Source organism: Colossoma macropomum, unplaced genomic scaffold (assembly GCF_904425465.1).
Source record: "Colossoma macropomum unplaced genomic scaffold, Colossoma_macropomum, whole genome shotgun sequence".
Taxonomy (NCBI): Eukaryota; Metazoa; Chordata; class Actinopteri; order Characiformes; family Serrasalmidae; genus Colossoma; species Colossoma macropomum.
In genome coordinates this window covers 11631367-11651095 of record NW_023494800.1, presented here as the reverse complement: position 1 = coordinate 11651095, position 19729 = coordinate 11631367, and the positions used below count along the sequence as shown (strand labels likewise).

The 19729-nt window shown below is 38.0% G+C and overlaps 1 protein-coding gene across 1 annotated transcript in view; it reads right to left on the bottom strand.

The window, feature by feature from the left end:
• The window catches only part of si:ch211-196i2.1 (collagen alpha-1(I) chain), a 114571-nt gene that overhangs the window by 21451 nt on the left and 73391 nt on the right, over window positions 1-19729 (bottom strand). Inside the window, exons 8-30 of the mRNA XM_036588339.1 lie at window positions 19352-19396; window positions 18609-18728; window positions 15445-15483; window positions 15286-15339; window positions 14177-14230; window positions 10484-10591; window positions 10261-10314; window positions 10107-10165; window positions 9819-9864; window positions 9556-9609; window positions 9363-9407; window positions 8495-8548; window positions 8318-8362; window positions 8158-8211; window positions 6383-6427; window positions 6085-6138; window positions 4133-4177; window positions 2086-2139; window positions 1828-1935; window positions 1532-1585; window positions 1259-1312; window positions 976-1020; window positions 835-888 (exon numbers count right to left, since the gene is read on the bottom strand). Of these exons, the coding sequence (XP_036444232.1) occupies window positions 835-888; window positions 976-1020; window positions 1259-1312; window positions 1532-1585; window positions 1828-1935; window positions 2086-2139; window positions 4133-4177; window positions 6085-6138; window positions 6383-6427; window positions 8158-8211; window positions 8318-8362; window positions 8495-8548; window positions 9363-9407; window positions 9556-9609; window positions 9819-9864; window positions 10107-10165; window positions 10261-10314; window positions 10484-10591; window positions 14177-14230; window positions 15286-15339; window positions 15445-15483; window positions 18609-18728; window positions 19352-19396 (1344 nt within the window). The remainder of the gene's footprint in view (window positions 1-834; window positions 889-975; window positions 1021-1258; window positions 1313-1531; window positions 1586-1827; window positions 1936-2085; window positions 2140-4132; window positions 4178-6084; window positions 6139-6382; window positions 6428-8157; window positions 8212-8317; window positions 8363-8494; window positions 8549-9362; window positions 9408-9555; window positions 9610-9818; window positions 9865-10106; window positions 10166-10260; window positions 10315-10483; window positions 10592-14176; window positions 14231-15285; window positions 15340-15444; window positions 15484-18608; window positions 18729-19351; window positions 19397-19729) is intronic.

Genomic DNA, 19729 nt, shown 5'->3' with positions numbered 1-19729 from the left:
CTTGACGACAGACACTATGCCATGGCCAGCCGCATCGCCAGACCTATCCCTGATTGAAAATGTGGGGGATGCTATTGGACGCAATATCTACACTCCACCCCTACCACAACAACTGCACGAACTGCGTGAGAATGTTCAAGCTGCATGGGATGGTTTACCGCAGGACACCATTAGGAACCCCTACAACTCAATGCCAAGACGTCGGGCATTTTGCGTTTGCAAACATGGCGGCGGGACGCCATACTGAGAGACACTACTTCTGTATGTGTAGCTCAATGAATATTGCTCATATCAGTCTAAATGTTTAATCATTTATTGTTCCTGGTAACCTTCATCTTCCTTCCGAATAGCATTGCAATCAGACACTTCCTTCTGGGTGCAACTAATTTTTTGACGATGAGTGTATATCATTCCTCTACTACAGTGGACCATGTTTGTTGCAAGTACAAGGCTAATACTTTTACTACGAAACCTTATGCTGCTATTGCTGTTGGATTACTGAGAAGAAACACAACTTACTGTTAAAACAGCCTTACATACACTACAGACACAGAAGCCCCTTCCTATCCCCTGTACACTGTTTAAAAAATGCCAATTCTATGTAAAAAATTTGTTTTTTTAATGGCTGCTTTAAAATGTTTGTGGTAATTGAACTTCTAATAGTAAGTCAACAGAATCTCCATCTCATGTTCTGTTGACTTACTATTTGAACTCAAAATGTAAAAGTAGCCAGTTACCTAACTTTTTAAGCCAGAACATTATTTTTTGTAGGTTACTCTCCACAGAAACAGAAGAAGAAGCAGTGATCATGGTATTAGAATATAGAATGGGAACCTGTGTACCAGGCTTTCCTTCAGCTCCCACTGCTCCTGGAGAACCTGGCAACCCCTGAAAAGTCAAAATACAACAAGTTCTGAAATTCTGTACTAACTGAGCTCCTCTAAATTTTTGCCTGGTGCAAAAACAGACTCTTACCGGTGGTCCGGGCATACCAGTGTGACCTCTTTGTCCGGTACGGCCCTAAAGGAAAGGCAGATGCCCACCAGAATGTCAGTCAGAACTTATTATGCTTTATAATTAATTATGATGTAACATAAAATTTAAAATACTGTGTGATATAAGTTATTTATTAAAGTGTGGAAATTATTAAATTACTTTTAACCGAGCATTACATACAAATACAAATAACACATTAACAATACAAATAATACAAAAAACAAAACAATCCAACATAAAATTATTTATAGATGTGTATTACCTTTGGCCCCCTGGGTCCTGGTTTTCCCTGACGGCCATCTGGGCCCCTCTGCCCCTTTAGCACAATTGTGACAGGTGTTTTAGAAGCATATCAAATTTATTGCATTGTCTGATAAAGTAATTCAGTTTCAAACATAGATTTTATATAGTTTCAGGAGTCAATGACAGTACAGACTAAGTGATAACTTTATATCTATTTTTCTCTTTGTATTTTAAAGAGAACATGTTTAAATGGTTCCATCCCAAATACCAGGCCAGCTGTGCGGGTACTGACCTTTGGACCCTCCTTTCCTGTTTTGCCCCGTGGACCAGCCTCTCCATCTTCTCCCTGAAAGACAGAGGAAGAGAGAGAAAGGCAAACAGAAACTCATCAGTTAAAAAAGGCACAGTACCAGCAGAAAAACATACATAAACTTATTATCAGTATAAAAGATTTATAACAGTATAATACAGTTATAACATGCTAAATGAATCGTATGGTGAGGAAATGATGCAGTTATAATTAATATAATTCAAACTTAGCAACTCAGCTGTTACTCAGTTATGTGGGCTGGGACCTGTGGTCTGTACCTGGATCCCTCTTGGTCCAGGCTGACCTTTCATTCCTGGAAAACCAGGAAAACCTGAAGATCCCTGTTCACCCTGAGAACCCTGTATCCCTGGGGCCCCTTTAATACCCTGGGTTGGACATGGAGAAGAATGCAAAGTGTCTGTGTTATCACATTTCCACAAGAACAAAAAAACATTATATTTTACAGTGATTCTACAGTATTATATATAATCTGTAGAAAACATAATCCTTCTGCACATTACTGCATTAACACTTACTTTGTCACCTTTTGGTCCCATATCCCCCTTGTCTCCATCAGGTCCTCGTTTACCCTTAAGAAACAGTCAATATATAAAAAACATGCACATTTGTTTGAACACCCCAGGTCATACTACATGTTCTTATGGCCTTCTATGTAAAATGTTGACACGTCCTCTATAAGGAACAAACTAAATACTAAATACGGCATTTATCTGCAATTTCAGCACATTTTTCTGTGTATTTGCTGAGTTTAACATACTGGAAAAAATAAAACATAAAAATAAAATGTGCTGTAACTTTTTGCAGAGGCCACAATTTTTTCAATTTGTTTAATTCAGGGAATAAACAGAAATGTGTTCTCTGAAGAGGATTTATTATTTTTTCACACAGAAAATCAACAAAACAAATAATTTGTCCAGGGGCACCCAAACTGTGCACACAACTATAAGGAACCATGATCATTAGAGCATCTGTCTACACAATGCAGTTAACAAAGAAAGCAGAAGACAATACAGATTGGCATTTTTACTGCATAAGAAAAAGATATTTGTAACCCCACACATTCATTTAGTTGGCATTACTCAATTTTCAGGGGTGCATCATAAACTGATTTTACTATTAGTAACAGCACTAGAACATAAATGTGTCATCTGATGTGACTATTTAAAGTCCAGGGTGGGAGACTGACAGAAGTGGAGTGAGAGCTCAAAAAATCATACACTGAGAAGCACAAAAATTTACCCTTTAAAACTGCTGTCTCCTCTTTCTGTTTCTTTTCATTAATGCTGTTGGGTGATACCACTTAAGATGTCTATTATCATTTTTTTTATTTTATGTATATTTGTCACAATCTCCCTAGTCCATGCTTCCCATTCTTTCTGCCATATGTTCTGTGTTTATATTGGTTTTTGTCTCCTCCCTTGTCCTGCCCCTTTAATCCTCCTCACCTGTGTCTAGTTTGTGACCCCTCCCTTTCCCAGGTGCTTCCTGTACATATACACTCCTCTGTTTGCCTACTGTGACCTTGCATTGTAGGTGTTCTTTTGCTACTGTGTTCTGTTTTGGTTTCCTTGTTAGTTTGCTGGTTTGTTTCGTTATGCCCTTGTCTTTATATTAGCTTTGTGTTTATTATAGACCCTCCTCTACTCATCGTATCTGCTGGTGTTCCACTTGGATGTTAATTTGGAACCTAATAAACAGACTCAGCACTTGGATCCAACTGCCTCACCTGCTCAGTTACAATATTTGAGATTTAGCCACCATTTCTTTTGATGTACCTGGAATTCTTAACGTCAAACCAAGTCTCCCGCTGAGTTAACAGCCACCATCCCTCTAGAATTTTACAATTTAATTCAACCACTGAAAGCACTATACACAACGTCATGCCACATTGTGATTTAGTAAGTAATGTTGTAAGTGGAAAAGTATACCCAAATGTACAAAATACACAAAGTATTGAAGGGCCTTGCAGATCTCTAACAGCATTTATCAGGACACAAAATGACCAAGACAAGATGCTTTGTTTTAGCATGAATTTTTATATGTAAAATATTGTTTCTTGTTTGGTTTTATGCAAGAAGAGTTTCACTGAATGACCGATTAGCTTTTAAAATATACAAAAAGTACAGATAACATGTTTGTGTGTTAGCAGGAGATTTGAGAGGAGACATGTAGAAGAAACTGATGTTGAGAGAGAGGAAGTGTGCACAGCACTTTAATAACGTCATTATCAGGGAAACATCTGTTTTGACACTGTTTTATTTCCTGTTATAATGAGTGTTTTCACTCTTCTTTCTTTTTTATTATTTTGTTTATAAGACACACCAATCAACATTGCTGAATTGCACACTTTGTTTGATGTGTAAAAACACACACAAAATATTCTGGAGGTACGAAAATAATTCTACACTGAATTGAGCCCCAGATATTTACGTGCCCACCCAACGCCCCTGACATTAGCTGTAACAGCTGTAACAGATACAGCCTGAGCGTTTTGCCATCTCAGAGTCTCTACGGAAAATTCTTCTATAAAGAAAGGCAGTAAAACAATAAAGTCACACTTACTCTGTCACCCATAAAACCATGTGAGCCCTGTGGTCCTGCAGCACCCTGGAAATCAAAAGAAGAGTGATGAGAAACGTTTAAAGGGGAAATCTGACTGTTACAAAAATAGAAGTCACTGAGATTTCTACATAGTATCTCATCTGTGACTTGATAAAGGAAGATTATGTATGTGCATGTATGCAGTTTAGTTAAGGGCAGCTGCACTGTGACCAGCTGAGCTCTTCATTTGGAGCTTTATTGTTGGCATTTCTTTTGTAAAACGTTTCATAAAGAAGAGCAGATCTGAAACCGTACAGAAGTATTTAATAAAGCAAACCGTGGTGAGTCTTCCATTCTGTCAGTAATCATTACACAGATCATGAAGAACAGTGGCAGATGGGACAGATGGCGCCGATCTCCTTTTGAAAGTACAGACTTTCTGTAGTGTTCAAAAGTTTGGAATCATTTATGAGTAGTTTATAAACGTAATAACTTTTACCATGTGCATCTGATTTTTTTAGTTTTTCTTTTTTTTTGACATTTTATTCAATATTTCAATATTTTCTTTAGCCTTTTGTATTCATTATTTTAATATTTTCTTTAGACATTTTATTTAACATTTGAATATTTTCTTTAGATATTTTACTCATTATTTCAATATTTTTAGACATTTTTTTTCAATATTTCAAAGATTTTATGAACAAGCAATGAGGTAAAATAATACTGTGTAATGAACTATTTAAACTCATTTTTTCTCAAGTTACCTGCTTTGAGATTTGATCACCACTTTTGATAAATTCAATTGTATTTTAATTGTATTTTAACTTAATTCTCAATGCTATACAGCCTTCTCAATGTCAGAATATTTCATCATTTAATCAGCTCATCATTATGGACACATCAAAAATGTCTTTATTTTTTATTTACAGCCTCTCAGTGGTGATTCCAAACTTTTGAAAAGCAATTCCAAACTACTGAACAGCAGCATCTACAATGTAATTTGCAACAAAAATGCAAGTGTGAATGAATCCCACCCTTTGTTTTCTGCGTTGTTGTCTTAATTACATGAAAAAGTCCAGGCTTGCTCTTATGGTGATACTGAAAATAATCTACGTCCTCCGTCTGTGATGAGACTCCAAACTACCGGGCACCGTTTGAAACTGCAGATTCCCAAGAGCGAATTAAAATGTAAAAGACCAGAGCAGAAAACTGAGGCAATTAAACAGTGACAACAGTGTTTCTCAGAGACCTGGCAACTACAAACACAAACAAAGGCACAATTACTAACAAATGATTAAGGGACTGTTTCTAATCAAGCGAGCTGTTCTCACAGCAGGTCTCGTCAGTGTTCAATTAGGGACTGTCACGTGTATTCTCACATGTATTCTCTGATGGCACAAAACAAGATGTTTGTTGTATGGCAGGCGTTCAATGTGTGGCTGCAAAAAGCAACTGAGACTGGGTGATAATTGAGGGGCTAAAAGAGCAGAGATAGGGTAATCCACAGTGTCATCTATGACAGCTGCTGAAGCACTTAAGTCCAACATCACGTCAGCGACACTGTCCCGTGATGAAAGCTAGGACACTGTTTGATGCGAACCGCATGGGACAATTTTCAGCTCATATTTTAGTGTCACTGGATGAGCTTTCAGACGGCCATCTGGCCATCTGCTGGGAAAACACCTGGGAATGTCTATTCAATTTGCATCCTTCAACTGTCAGGTTAGGGGTGTAACTAAAACAGAGCAGCGTCAGGTCCCATCGCCTAGCTATGTCAAACAATGACATCTACAGCTGTGATGTTTAGCTGTGGTGTCAAAATACTGGGTATAAATTTACCAACAGAAAGAGAAAGGCAACGTACAGCATTTCACATCTGAAGACAACAATGTGCTAAACATGTAAAGATGTTTAGAATGATGGCTTTTGATTGTGGATAAAAGTAAGTCATTTAGACATATTGAAGCACTTACCATGGGGCCCTCGAACCCAGGCTCGCCCCGAAGGCCTGTGGGCCCAATAGGTCCCTAAGAGAGAAAAACAGACAGGAAAAGTAGGTCTATAGAATATGCTTGAGTCTCTCTTGGATAGCACCAACTTAATGAATTATGCTAAAGATATTAACATGAACCTGAGAATTAAAATGAGCCTCTGGCTTAATCAAGTTCAAAAACTGTGTTTTCGTATGAAAACAGATACAATAATAACTAGGCATTAACGTTTATCACTCATAAATGCATTCACAATCAGGAAAAGCTTGAATATGCTTACAGGATCTCCTTTTGGGCCAATTATGCCTTCTCTGCCTGGCCGGCCCTGTGAACACAGACAATTACAAATCCACTGTAGCCGTGGGCACTTTCTGGTTGTTTAAAGCTCAGTCTCTCTGTTTCCTCAGCAATATCTTTTAAGCTTCTGCCTTAATCATAGTTCAAGCTGTTTTGCTCAAGGGGATGAACAGTGTTCTGTAGCCCTCCTAATAAGGTAATTATCATTAAGATAACCCATCTCATTTTGAAAACTACCTATTTTCTCTCTTCCTGTGAGTCGTACTATTGCGTTTGTATTCTAAGTCTCTTCCAGGATCTAAAGGGTTCCTGTCCCTGAAATCTAGATAAACTCAGCAGTGAGCTCCTCATTGATGACCTTAAGGCCTTGCATCAAACTAGCACACAGCCTGCCTACCTGCCCATCTGTATCATGATGTACTCCTGTAACTCCTACGACGTTTACCACTACGTGTCTTCACTTGCAAGTTACGTCAGTCTTTAAAAGGCTTAATATTATTATGTGACATTATTATATTATCATTATATTATTATTTGTCTTGCCTTTTATTTTTTCCCTGAGGTCCACTTATGATGTTTGTGTGGTTTTATTTACCAAAAACTGTCAAACTTTATTTTCACATGACCATTTTCCAACCCCTCTTTATCCATTAGAATTATACAGGCTTTTCTCTTACTGTGACTAATACATGTAAATGATCTCTGCTCTGATTGGCTGCCCTGTATTCCACCCCATACAAAAGTAGTACGGGCTGAAACAGCTTCATTGTAAATGGGTGGAGCTAAATTACTGTAGACTGAATTTGTGGATATATGCTAATGTGTTGGTTTTAGTGACATCACAGAAATAGTGAATTTAAAACAGGCTATTTTGGCAACTTAGCTTCCATAAATGAACAGCATGGCGTGGGGGGAGGGGGTGAACAGCCCATTTTGAAACGTAAATAATGTTTACATACTACATTTTATTTCATAAAAGTGAGGAAATATCTGTTTAACAATAAGAGACCTTTAAAGTAGACCGAAGCCTGTTGCAACCCTGGAGTCTGCTCTTCCAATTTATGGAAAAAGAGCACATTTTTAAAGTATGTCATGTTCTTCTAAGGAATATAATATGCACAGTCATGACAATCAAGGACGTGTTACTAAAGCATTTTTATAATGTTTGCTGGTGCTACTAAATGATTCCTTTCAGTCAATTCCACAGCAATACTGTTCCATATCCATATAATTCAAGCTAATGCACCCTTAAAATCATCCCAAATCAATTATGGAGACTTTCAGTTTTGTTATAGTAAAATAGTGATTTCCATTTTGTTGCTCTGGATTACATTTTAATGTATGTTAATGTAAAAACATTTCAGCTGCACTTGATTGTCAAGAAATGTCAAGAAATGTTCACACAATGTTAGGAGATTTTGATATAACAGCCATAACATATTTGCCCTCAGCATAAACTCCCCAGCATTTCAAGATCTATTTCAAGTATAGTAATATAGTATAGTACAAGTGTAGTAATATATACATATAAGTTTGTGTGCATGTATATGTCTTGCTTCTGTCCCTTTGGGATCAATAAAGTTAGTTCTTTTCTTCTTTCTATCTATCTATCTATCTATCTATCTATCTATCCATCCATCCATCCATCCATCTATTCCTATAGCATCCTTCTTCATGCTGCCTGTCTTTGTTTTTTTGCTGAAGGACTTACAGTAAAAGACAGAGGACTGAAGGCGTTAAAGTAAAAGACAGGTTCACCTGTGGGCCCGGAGGCCCTGGAGACCCAATCTGCCCATCCAATCCCTGAGGACCCTGGTGATGACAAAGAGATGATGTGGACGTTAGTCATCAAGCACATCTTTTGCTCTCTTTTAAAAAGATGAGATAGATGAAGGAACGTCTGACAGTATCAACACACCTGAGGCCCTCGGGGGCCGGAGTTTCCTGCAGGTCCGGCCTCTCCCTACAAAGCAAAGCAGAGAATGGGCCAGTCAGACACTGCTGCACTACAGAAACAGATCTTTGACTGTTGTGCTGAAGTACTGGAAGAACAGAATGAAAAACAGAATTGTCATAGAAGCATGTGAAGCCTCACCCTCGAACCATTCACCCCCTGAGCGCCGACCAAGCCAGTGACCCCAGGAGGGCCCTACACACACAAAAACATATTTCAAAAGAGGAGAGCAGTTACTGATTCATTGTAGAATTAATAGTGTAATACAACATAATTGCAAGAAAATTACAAACAGAAATTAATATATTATGTTCATATTCTGGTCTAGGTTTCCAGAGATATAGACCACAATTAAGCCCTCAAACTGTAAGGACCTACATATAGGTCATGTTTCAAATAACATTTATGCTAACCTTACAAGATGCTGAGAAATGAGTTTATGCTTTATGACTTCTAGATTAGACTACTGTGACATGTTAGGGTTAGGGTTTGGGACCACCACATCCCAACAGAAAGTATCCTATAAATTCTGATTTCGTAAACATGTAGCTTATTACAGTCTCAAGTAATGCCTTGTATTTAATCAGATTATAACATAATCTTTGTAAATATCTGAGGTCTGAATACTTAATTGTTTTTTAAATAGATTTTATACTGTGGGACTGCAGTTTGAACTAATTCAACAGAATGGTTCATGTAGCTTCTAAACTCTGGAAAGGTACTTCAGAGAATATCAGGAATGTAAGCTTGATATGTGTTTTAAATCCAGATTAAAAACATGTTTTTGTAGGCTAGTTTACGCCTGGTATATTATGGCTGTTTTTTATAAGCTTTATTATAATTAGTCTTTTTTTAAACTATCATAACTACATAACCAAGTAATTAATTGCAGTTACTGAATAATATGTCTCAAGATTAGTTTTATAAAATAGTAAGCACAGGGCTCTGGAGGTTAAGGGGTCAACCCCCTCTTTTTTGGGGGCACGTTTAAGTGGTTTGTAAAACTTACTGGAGCCCCTGGTGGACCTGCTGGGCCTTCTAACCCATCATCCCCCTGTAATACAGAGAAAACACAAATGTTCATCAACCGATTGAAACAAATGCCTCCAAATGCCTTTTTATCATGCATGTAAGGAACACCATATTCATGCATTAATGTATTCTGTGTATTTGCAGTGTTGAGATGTTTTGGCTTCACTCACATCTGGCCCTGGAGGCCCCTCGAGGCCCTCAATCCCTCTGAGCCCTTGTGGCCCCTGCAGGTAAGGACATTATTATTATGTGTCAATCTAAATGTCATCCAGCCCTGCTCACCCAAAAATAACCTCCAGTAAAAACATACGCAGGGATTTTTCACTGTTACTGCTTGTTACACCCTTTTACAGCTGGCATGGTTTACGTTACCATAATTACAATAATATAATTATCTAATCATGTTTAATAAATAGTGAGATCAGAGACTTACTTGAGGACCAAGAGGACCAGGCTGACCAGGGGAGTCCTTTGGAGCCCTAAATTAGGCAAATCAAATGAAAACACAAATCAAAAGTACTTCAAACTGACTTTCACACTAATTTACACAGACATTTAGCAATTCTTCATCCAAACACTAGATGGCAACAACTTCCAGCAAAAAAAAAAGAAAAATCATTTTACTTGTAATTTAAATGGATTTTGTTGTGCAGTTGTGGCCTGTTTGTGGCAAGTTAATCTTTGAGGGGTTAATAAAAATAGTTTTTACTGAACAGTAGACCTTACTTTCTCTCCAGGTTCCCCCATATGTCCACAGGGACCCTCTGCTCCAATAAGTCCCTGGGTAGAGGATGGCATGGCTTTGTTTTAGGTAATGAGCGTTAAGCAAGACCCATATGTGGTAATCACTGTACTTCCCTTTAACTTCCTCTTACCTCATCTCCTTTTTCTCCAGGTGAGCCAGAGTCTCCTTTATAGCCAAGAGGCCCCTGTTAGACAGAAAAGAGTAAGCTGCATGTAGAAGAAATGGAGAAGTTCACTGTTACTCCACTCTCTAGCTAAACTAAGTGCTAATAAGATCACTGTGTAATGTATTACACTACACTACAGTGTATTACATTTTTGCATGACATGGTGGCACAACATGGCCGTATGTACCTGTGGTCCAGGTATCCCAGAAGGCCCCTGTTGTCCATTCAGACCATTTTCTCCATCTTTCCCAGGAATGCCTGCTTTTCCAGGGACTCCGGGTGGGCCAGGATCACCCTGTAGTACACAATGAATACACAACGAATATTTAATTCAGAAGACTAAGGTATTTAGTAAATTACTCCCCGTCGATCATAGTAGCCCTCATGAACCCTGTTAAATTCTCATTATGGCAGGTGAAATTAAGTGGCTCAAAAGAAAGATGCTGAGGAACAGGTTGTTCCCATATGCACTGCAACAGTGCTTTGTGCTTCTAGCACTAATTTAACCCCTTAAAATCCTAGGCTTATTACATACTAAGGTTTATTATTCAGTACCTACATGGACTTCAGTGCAAACTAGCTGAGCTATTCTTAGGTTATAGAAGTGTATAATAAAACTTTTAGCCCACTAGTGGACGCTGGCCATTAAAAAGGGTTAACTGTATTGCAATAAAGAGTCTAATTATCAGTCTCTCTAAAACGTTTAGGAAACTCTTGGCCACACTGACTATAAGAAATTCATCTCACTTCATTAGCATAATTAATGCATATGTTGAATCTGTCTAATCCTTAACTAATATCTGGGCCTCACCTGATTTATCAGTTGGACAAGTACTTTTAAAAACACTTGGAATCGATTACACCTGATGTTAAACAGCTATTTGACCAGAAAAAAAGAAGGAAAAGAAAAATGAAAACACAGGGACACATTCATCAGTCCTTGTAATGAGAACCTGTGTATGTCTGTGTGTGCACTGTAGGCCTTCAGACTGATGGATTCAAATGAAAAGTGGCTAGACTGACAAACAGGCTTTGTGTCTTCAGCTGAAGGAGCCAGACTGCCCCGACAGTGACGAGTGTCAGTGACCATGATCAGTCACTTTACCCACGAGGAATGTTGAACCTCTTCTTCTACTGTAATTAAGCATATTGAGAATAGAACTGTATGGTCTATTACTGCAGTATACATCTATACACAGGGGTTAAATTGGGATTTCAGAGGTCAGAGAGGTCTGTTGTTTTAATTGGTGTCAAAAATGCAGGAACAATATTGTTCAGTTCAGTATTATGTGATATTTTTAATGGAGTTATCAGCACTGACATCATGAAAATGTGATTAAGAAATGCAGCATAATGAACATAATTTACTTAGCCTAGTTTTTTAGAGTTCCTTGGTTATCAGTTCTGGCATCTAAATATTCTCAACTGATTCTTTTCTGACAAAGACGAAAGACACACTGAGGCAGGAGTTGGAGGGCTAATGTGTAATGTTTGTTGTGGGCCAAGGGCCAAAAACACAAATAAGTGGCAAGCAACTCCTTAGCTTTATGTTTTTGCATGATGCCAGTGTATGTGCACTGTAAAGCTAATTTGGAGTTTTAACTTGAAAAAGTTAGTAACCTGGCTGCCTTAAAACGTTTATTTTACTGTACCTTAAATGATGAGTTGGCAGAATCTAGCACACACTATAACTGTTCTGTTAATGTACTATTTAATGTTCAATAAACCTGATATTCGAAAAACATCTAGTTTACTTACTTTTATAAGTTAAAATAATAATTATTTTTTTCTATACAGTGTAAAGAAACAATATTCTTTCAACTTTCCAATGATTTTTTTTATGTACAAGACACACTGCCTTAACTTTAAGTTCAGTGAAAAGATATTCTTCACACCAGTGGTCTCTAAAACCCCTCTTATCAGTGTACCACCACCTGCTAGCTCATAACTGCAAGCTTTACGTATGTCGTTACATCCACACTGCAGTCAGTGACAACTGTACGGTTTCAAAGGTCATTGATTTTTTAAGAACATTAAACAATATGTTTTATTCACAAAAGTACTTAAAGAAAAAGGGAAAAAGAAAAAGGGAAAAAGAAAAAGGAAAGCTTTTAAACTAGTAAAATAACCTCCCTTCTGACTTCTATATGCGTGGAGCAAGACTCTTGTTTTTAGAGACTGATCACAGATAAACTTCAGCCTTCCTACCTAACACAATTAACCCGTTTAACTTTGCTGAATTGATGGAACTGATCAGCAATATTGTGACGGTTGCCTCTCAGGAACATAGAACCTTTGTTATGCAAATGGACATTCGAAGAGGCTCGTGGGAGGTGCACACCACCTGTAAAAGGGACTTTTTGTTGGTGTTTGTGTTATTGTTGGCAGGTTGGAGGATGTGTTACGTATTACTTGGGTCTACTATAGTGAAGAGTCCTAAGGCTGAAAGTGACCTCCGTGCTATTTTGCCTGGTTTTAAGTGACTTTACAATAAAAATCACTTAGCTAGCTAGTTGCAAATGTGTGCTTTTGAGTGCATTTAAAAACAGTCAGCTGATCTAACAGTAGGCCAAACATCATATTTATGTAACGCTGTCACAATAATTCACATGCAGGCATATTGTATAAACAAATGTTTAACTACCCTAGTCACGGATGCTCTGGGTTCACACACACACACACACACTCACATGCAGAGGTTCCAAACGCACCAGGACTGATAAATGTGTCCAGGTGGTTTCATTTTTGTCCTCTTGGTTGTCTTTGTCGTTCTTCTAACACAGTATAATCAGCTCCAAGTCAAAGAGTGCATTGCTAAAAGCGACTTACCCGCATTTCACACTACATACAAAACCCAGAGAACACAGTTAAGTCCATTCTATAACCGGGAGTTTATGAAATAAATGAGGCTTCTTCCTGTTTTTGTGGTACCATTTTTCATTAGCAGTGGACCATCTACCATCTGTCCAGTGTGGGTCAGTTCATCTGCGGTTTCTCTGAGGCACAGACTCAATGTGTCACTGTCACACTTACTCCCACAAAAACCCACTATGGAGATTTCAGATTCCACAGCTCATGTTTATGAGGTTGAAGTTCAGGACTCTGAAGGGTGGAGTATTTAATAACTTTTGATTCAGCCACAAAGACATACAGTGCTTAATGAATTAGCCTAGATTTCATATGAATTTCTGAGACAAACATGACAAATATGTATAATATATGTAAAGTTTAAAAAACATAATGACAGGTGAAACAATGACAGAACTACAATGATATCATAGTTTATAATTGTGTTTAAGTGCATTGAAGAGTTACAAAGTTACAGTTTCTGGCCAAATTTTGTCCACCACTATTGAGCCGTCAAACGACTAATTAAGAAATTCTGATGTGATCATTGTTCACTATTCTATTCTGAGTATAGCAGTACAGCAAACGAGACTGCTGAGACTGTTAGGAGAGACTAGCTTTTACATCACATCTCTCTTTTTTTATTCGTCTTTTCATTACAACTTCTGTACAAATGAGAACATGTGCCATGCAGTTTTATGCAAAAGTTTGGGTGTCCCTGGTTAAATTACATGTTTTGTTGTCTTTTTAAGTGGAAATATGTGCACATCCTCCACAGAGAACACACTTATGCACATTTCAATGCACATTGTTTATTTGCTGAAATCAGCATATTGGAAAAAGTGCAAAACTTGGCAAACATTTAATATTTAATGTTTTATTTTTTCCAATATGTTAAACTCAAGCAAATACGTAGAAGTTGTGCACTACAATTTGCAGAAAAATGCCATATTCACTTATTAAAAAATAAAAAAACACATTTGACTGGTGGGCTTCAAGTTTTTGCATGTATGTATATGTCATGGTTGCTTACCATATCTCCTATGCGCCCTGGTTGTCCTCTTTCTCCAGGATCGCCTGGTGGTCCCTGAGTGAGAAAAGGGGTGGAGAAATTAAATATACTGAGGTTAAAGATTCTGCACAGATGCAGCATCTAATTATTAATGCTACAGCAGCAAAAATTTAAACTGAAAAAAGTATTGCTTTGAATTTATTTCTTTCAAATGTATACATCAAATGTGTTCATATATTTCATCAACACAATTACTGTGGTTCATTTTATTTACTTTTGCAAGAATTATATTTTATTCACACGAAATCAATGTATTGGTTGATTAGTTTTGCACTTGTGCTACAAGGCTAATGTAGCTAACAAGTGTTAATATTTTGCAAAGTGCAAGCCTATGTTACACATATCTCTCAAACTGTGTCGATTTGCTAAGTAATATCAAATAGACTTGCTGAAGTGGTCTCTGATACTGAACAACATTAAGCCCGTTTACACCTTGCATGTGTTTCGTGTCCAGATTGTATCTGGATAAACTTTGGCCAAATTCCATTTACATTTTTACTAAAATTTGTCCCCTGTTTGACCAGATAAGATCCAACTGCACTTTTTCTGTGTAAAAAGTACATCAACACACATCGTTTCCATTTCATGTATTTTGTACCTTTTTCCCCAGTACAACGTCAGTCAACAAGCTTGGCTTGGGCATCTTTATCAGCCTGAAGTGCATGAAGGCTCTTGGTTTGGGGCTAACTCCAGCTTCGTGTATACTTCATCTTTCATTTCACTGTCTATCCTCTCACCTGCTAGTCAGCACGCTGCAGACGCATTTCTAATCTAATCACCAGAAACACAGGGTGTAAACAAGCCCACTGTTATCTATAATATGGATTCCTGTTATGAAGTGTACTTTTATCCATTTTTATATACAAGGCAAGTATGTGACAATTTGGGCTCGCGGTTTTGGTGGGTTATAAGCGTCCATTAGTCTTGGAGCTCCAGTGCAAAACTAAAGATGAAAATAGACACCAAACATATCTTGGCTGACTGAAATTTGGGATAAGAGTACATAAAACTTTAAGTTTACTTTAAACATTAAGCTTTAACTTAGAAACTTAACATCTATAGCATCTTACCTGTGGGCCTGATTTTCCCATCTCTCCGTCTGGCCCAAGTGGACCCTGCTGTCTCTACAGGCTCACAAAGAACAGATAGGAGTCAGAGGGAGCCTATATTACAAAATCTGTCACTCATCTACAGACCCATAAAACCCTTGCACTATATGGTATACTTACAGGCCAACCTGCGTACAGCAGCTGGAAGAATGAGGTTTGCTGTAAACAGAGAAAAGCAAAACAAAGAAAGCTCAGTAACACTAAACAGGCACTTAACAACACATGCATAAGGACTGAATAGCATTTAAAAAACAGTGCTTGAGTATTTATGATCACCTTATGTCATTATTCTGAAGATGACCCCCAATGTTTATGAAGTAAATAACATTATATTGACATACAAGCCCTTAAATTAAAGTAACAGACATTTTAGCCATTTATAAGACTGTTATGAATAACATATAAGGATGTACCATGGAAATTATTACTTCAAGAGCTGATATATTGCATTCTTAAGTAGACCTCTGCCATGCCAATGATTCTTCACAGCAGTGTTATAAATGAAACACCAACACATTACTGTGTCTGTACAGTTGTGAATAGTAACATAAGCTGTTCATAGATGGTCAAGTATTATTTGATAAATATGTTATTCAATGCATATGCATGTGTTATAAAGTCCCTATGCACACTTTTAAAAAGGATGGTTCTTCAAGGGTTCTTTAGTAAAGTAAATAGTTTTCTATAGAACCATGAACACTCAGAACCCTTTGCATGATTAATGGGTCCTTTGCATGGTGAAAGCATGTGAAAGAGAATTCTTTGTCTTTGGTTTTATATAGAACCTTTTTGAAAAGGGTTCTACATAGGACCAAAAGGGTTCTTCTATTGTTATAATGTCAAGCTTGTGAAAAAAGAAGAACCCTTTTGGTGCTAGATAGAACCCTTTTCAAAAAGGTTCTATATATAACCATCCAAAGCACATTCTTCATTATTCTTCATTTATCATCAGGGTTCTTTAAGTGTTCATGGTTTTATATAGAACCATTTTCTTTAATAAAGAACCCTTGAAGAACCATCTGTTTTAAATGTGTATGTAACCTTCAAATAAAGTGTTTTCAGAAGTACGAATGAAGTGCACATGAGCATCATTTCCCATCTTCTGACTGTACTGTTCCACCTGAGCTCTGCGTCCTGGTTCACATCATTTTAACTCCTCTGAATTATTTGTTCCTCTGGCCAGACTGCAAACTTAAAAGTAGTGTGGAATCCATAACGCATGCTATATCGCCCAGTTCAGAAAGACCACATTTCGCACACTGAACACCCCAGCATGAATATGTTTCCAGTTAGAACCCGCCTGCATGTCCCAGCATCAGGGAGGAGATGCTCTCTCCATCCTGCAGAGTGAAGGACTGGCAGTGGAGGGAGAGGCTGATTGATAGGGTTACAGTGACCCTTTTCTATGACCCTGGCTATGCTCCATCAAACAGGGGGAGTTTAGCCTTTGCCTTTAGTAATGTGAATGACCTCTGACCTCTTGTAACCAAGCGCTGACAGCAAAACGGCTCTCTTCCTCATCTGAATCCATTAGTAGAGTCTGCCTGTACAGTACAGTCTAGTTCAAAGACCGTGAGTAACAAATAGCCCATTATCGCAACAAGAGAGCGCTCCACTTTCCCAGACAGCATCTTTATTCAATCCCAGGCTGTGCTGTGGGGCTTCACTCTGTGGTTACACAAGGTGCAGCTGTGTAGTGATGGCTGCATGAAAGAGCTGGGCTGAGTAAGTTTGTGGGCAACCCACAAGAACAGAACCGCAAGTAGAGCTCAGCAATAGTTCAGTGAAGAATCAAATTTACACAATTTTTCCCTTTAAGCCAGTTATAGTCAATCATTCAAGACACGTTTTGGCATGATTTTTGGTTGAACTATCGCTTTACAGAACAACATGCAGCGCATCTGTTTTGTTGTTTAACACCGATTCAGCATGTGGTTTCCTACATTATCAAATATTGATATAAATAAATTAGTGATTCCTAAATCACAAGGGTACCATGAACAAGGGCTCCATTCATTCAGCATGAAATTATAGGTAGAGTTTTACCTATAAATACCAAGCCTTTTGCCCAGGTTTGAGGTGCAAATTGGATCCATTCTGCCCTTGTGTTATATACAAGGCTCAATACACATGAGCCTAAATGAGCAGTCAATGTACATGGTAAATTCCTCTCCTCATGCATACGCATTTGAGGGAGGGCCATGCAAAACATACGAGAATCAAACTAAAAGTGGAAGGAGCTCATATACAGCTGATTATGTATTCCTATAGATTAGAAAGTTTGAGCAACTCACAGCTACTCTTTTTGCATCAGTTTTTTTCTACCTTTCAAAACTATGCGTAAATTTGTGTTAGGGTCTCAAAATATGTGTTATTGACTTCCTTTAACAATGGCAGCAGACACTATGTGAAGACAGGGCGCATAATATGCCACGACGTGGCCGCAATATGCATGCACAGTCTGTGTTATTGTTTCACATTCTTAACAAGAGACCCCTGGAGGGAAATAAGTTATTTTATTAACACTGCTATCTGTTCATCACCGAACTTACGTTATCTGGTTTATCTCAAGCTTATTATTTCACCGCGCTTTTTAAACCCTGTGCCTCATGAACGAGCAGATAGTGGGCAGGCTGCAGTCTTAGTAAATTGAGCGTGAAATCCAGGCGCACTGTGGGTGCATATTGCGGTACATCTGGCCCTAAATGTCTTTGATGTTTGACTAGATTTTAGATAAAGGCAAAACTATGTAACCACCCCTTTAATCAGGCCTGGAACTTTTTAGCAGAACCCAAAATATTTCCCAAGAATATTTGACAGAAGACCTGAGCCGACCCTGAGTTTTTAAACCAAACCTGACTGGAGGCCAGCAAAACTGACCTGACTGAACCTGATTGTAGCCTGACAAACCTCCACCAACCAGACAGCCAATACAATTCAACATTACAAAAGATGGTGATGCCTAAATGACTGTGTAACTGAAATGACAGTAAACAATGATAACCATCATCTGGACATTGATCAATAAAAATGAAATTAATAGTTTAATTAGGAGGTGTCAAAATTTGTTTTTACTAAAGGGCTGAATGCAATCCAAACATGGAGGATATCCCAGAACGTGAATATCTGAGAAATATTTAAGAAATGACATCTGAACTAAATCAAACCATGACAGGAATTGGGATTGGTGAAATATTTCAGCCTCTAGCATTAAGAGAACTGTGCTTCACTCCACCCATCTGATGCGATGAGAATGTGGGAGCTGAAAAAGAGTGGAGACTCACCTGAAAGGCAGCCCACTCTTCAGCGGTGTTCCTCCACAAATAAAGAGTTGGTAGTCCAGGTGGACCTGGTGGGCCTGGGTTTCCATGGCGACCAGGATGTCCCTCTGGACCCACACTGCCCTGGGAGGATCACAACAGTGATAAATGTTAGGTCTGTAAACTCTTTCGAAATCAGGGCAATTAGTCCTAAACAACTGTAAACCATTTATATCTAATCAAATACAAACCAATAATGAAATACAAATACTATTAATCTGAAACACAGATGTTCAAACATAATCACTGAACAAAACACACGTAACCATTTGTTCTAGATAAACACCCACGCAATGAGTAATACAGCCTATGAAAATCACTCATTAATACTTTTTTTCAGTCAGCGATTCCTCTTGAAAGAAGTGCAACTTGTAAATATTCATGGTAGTTCTAAATGCTGTCTGACTAACGGCTTATCTCTGCAGCCTCTCCTGCTGGCATTTGGACTCTGGTACAGAGACAGAGCATATGAGAGCAGTCAGTGAGGATCATGACAGGTCACAAAAGGTCAGTGCTCACAACCAGAAGCGCATGAACTTTTAAGTGAACTTCAGTGATAAAACAGCTTTAGCCTCAGGGACTGCTCTCCATGTCCTAATTCAACGTGACAGCACAGAGACTCTGGCAAAACACAGTCATGGTAACTGTGACAGCGCCTCTTTACTTCTCAATCATTAAACATTTAGTATGAGATGCCCGCCACTCACCTTGTCACCTTTGAACCCTGGATAGCCCTCACTGCCAGGACACCCCTAATGTCAGAAAGAAATGGAAAAATATTTTAAATTTCTCAGCCAGTCATTGTGAATCATTATTTTCAGAGAACTTTCAGAGATTTTTATTTAACATTTCACATGCTGCACTGATTCCAATTCAACAGGGTTAATTATGCTCTATTTTTAATGAAACATGCAGCTGATCATTTCTCTTGTATTTTATTTTCCCCTCAATTTATATCCTAACAAAATAATTTATTTACTGTTTTCCAACCTCTCTTTACTCCACAGAATTAAAATGGCTGTTTTTGTTACTTTGCCTTTAAGATTGATATATGTAAATGTCTTCTATTTCATTTGGCTGCCCTG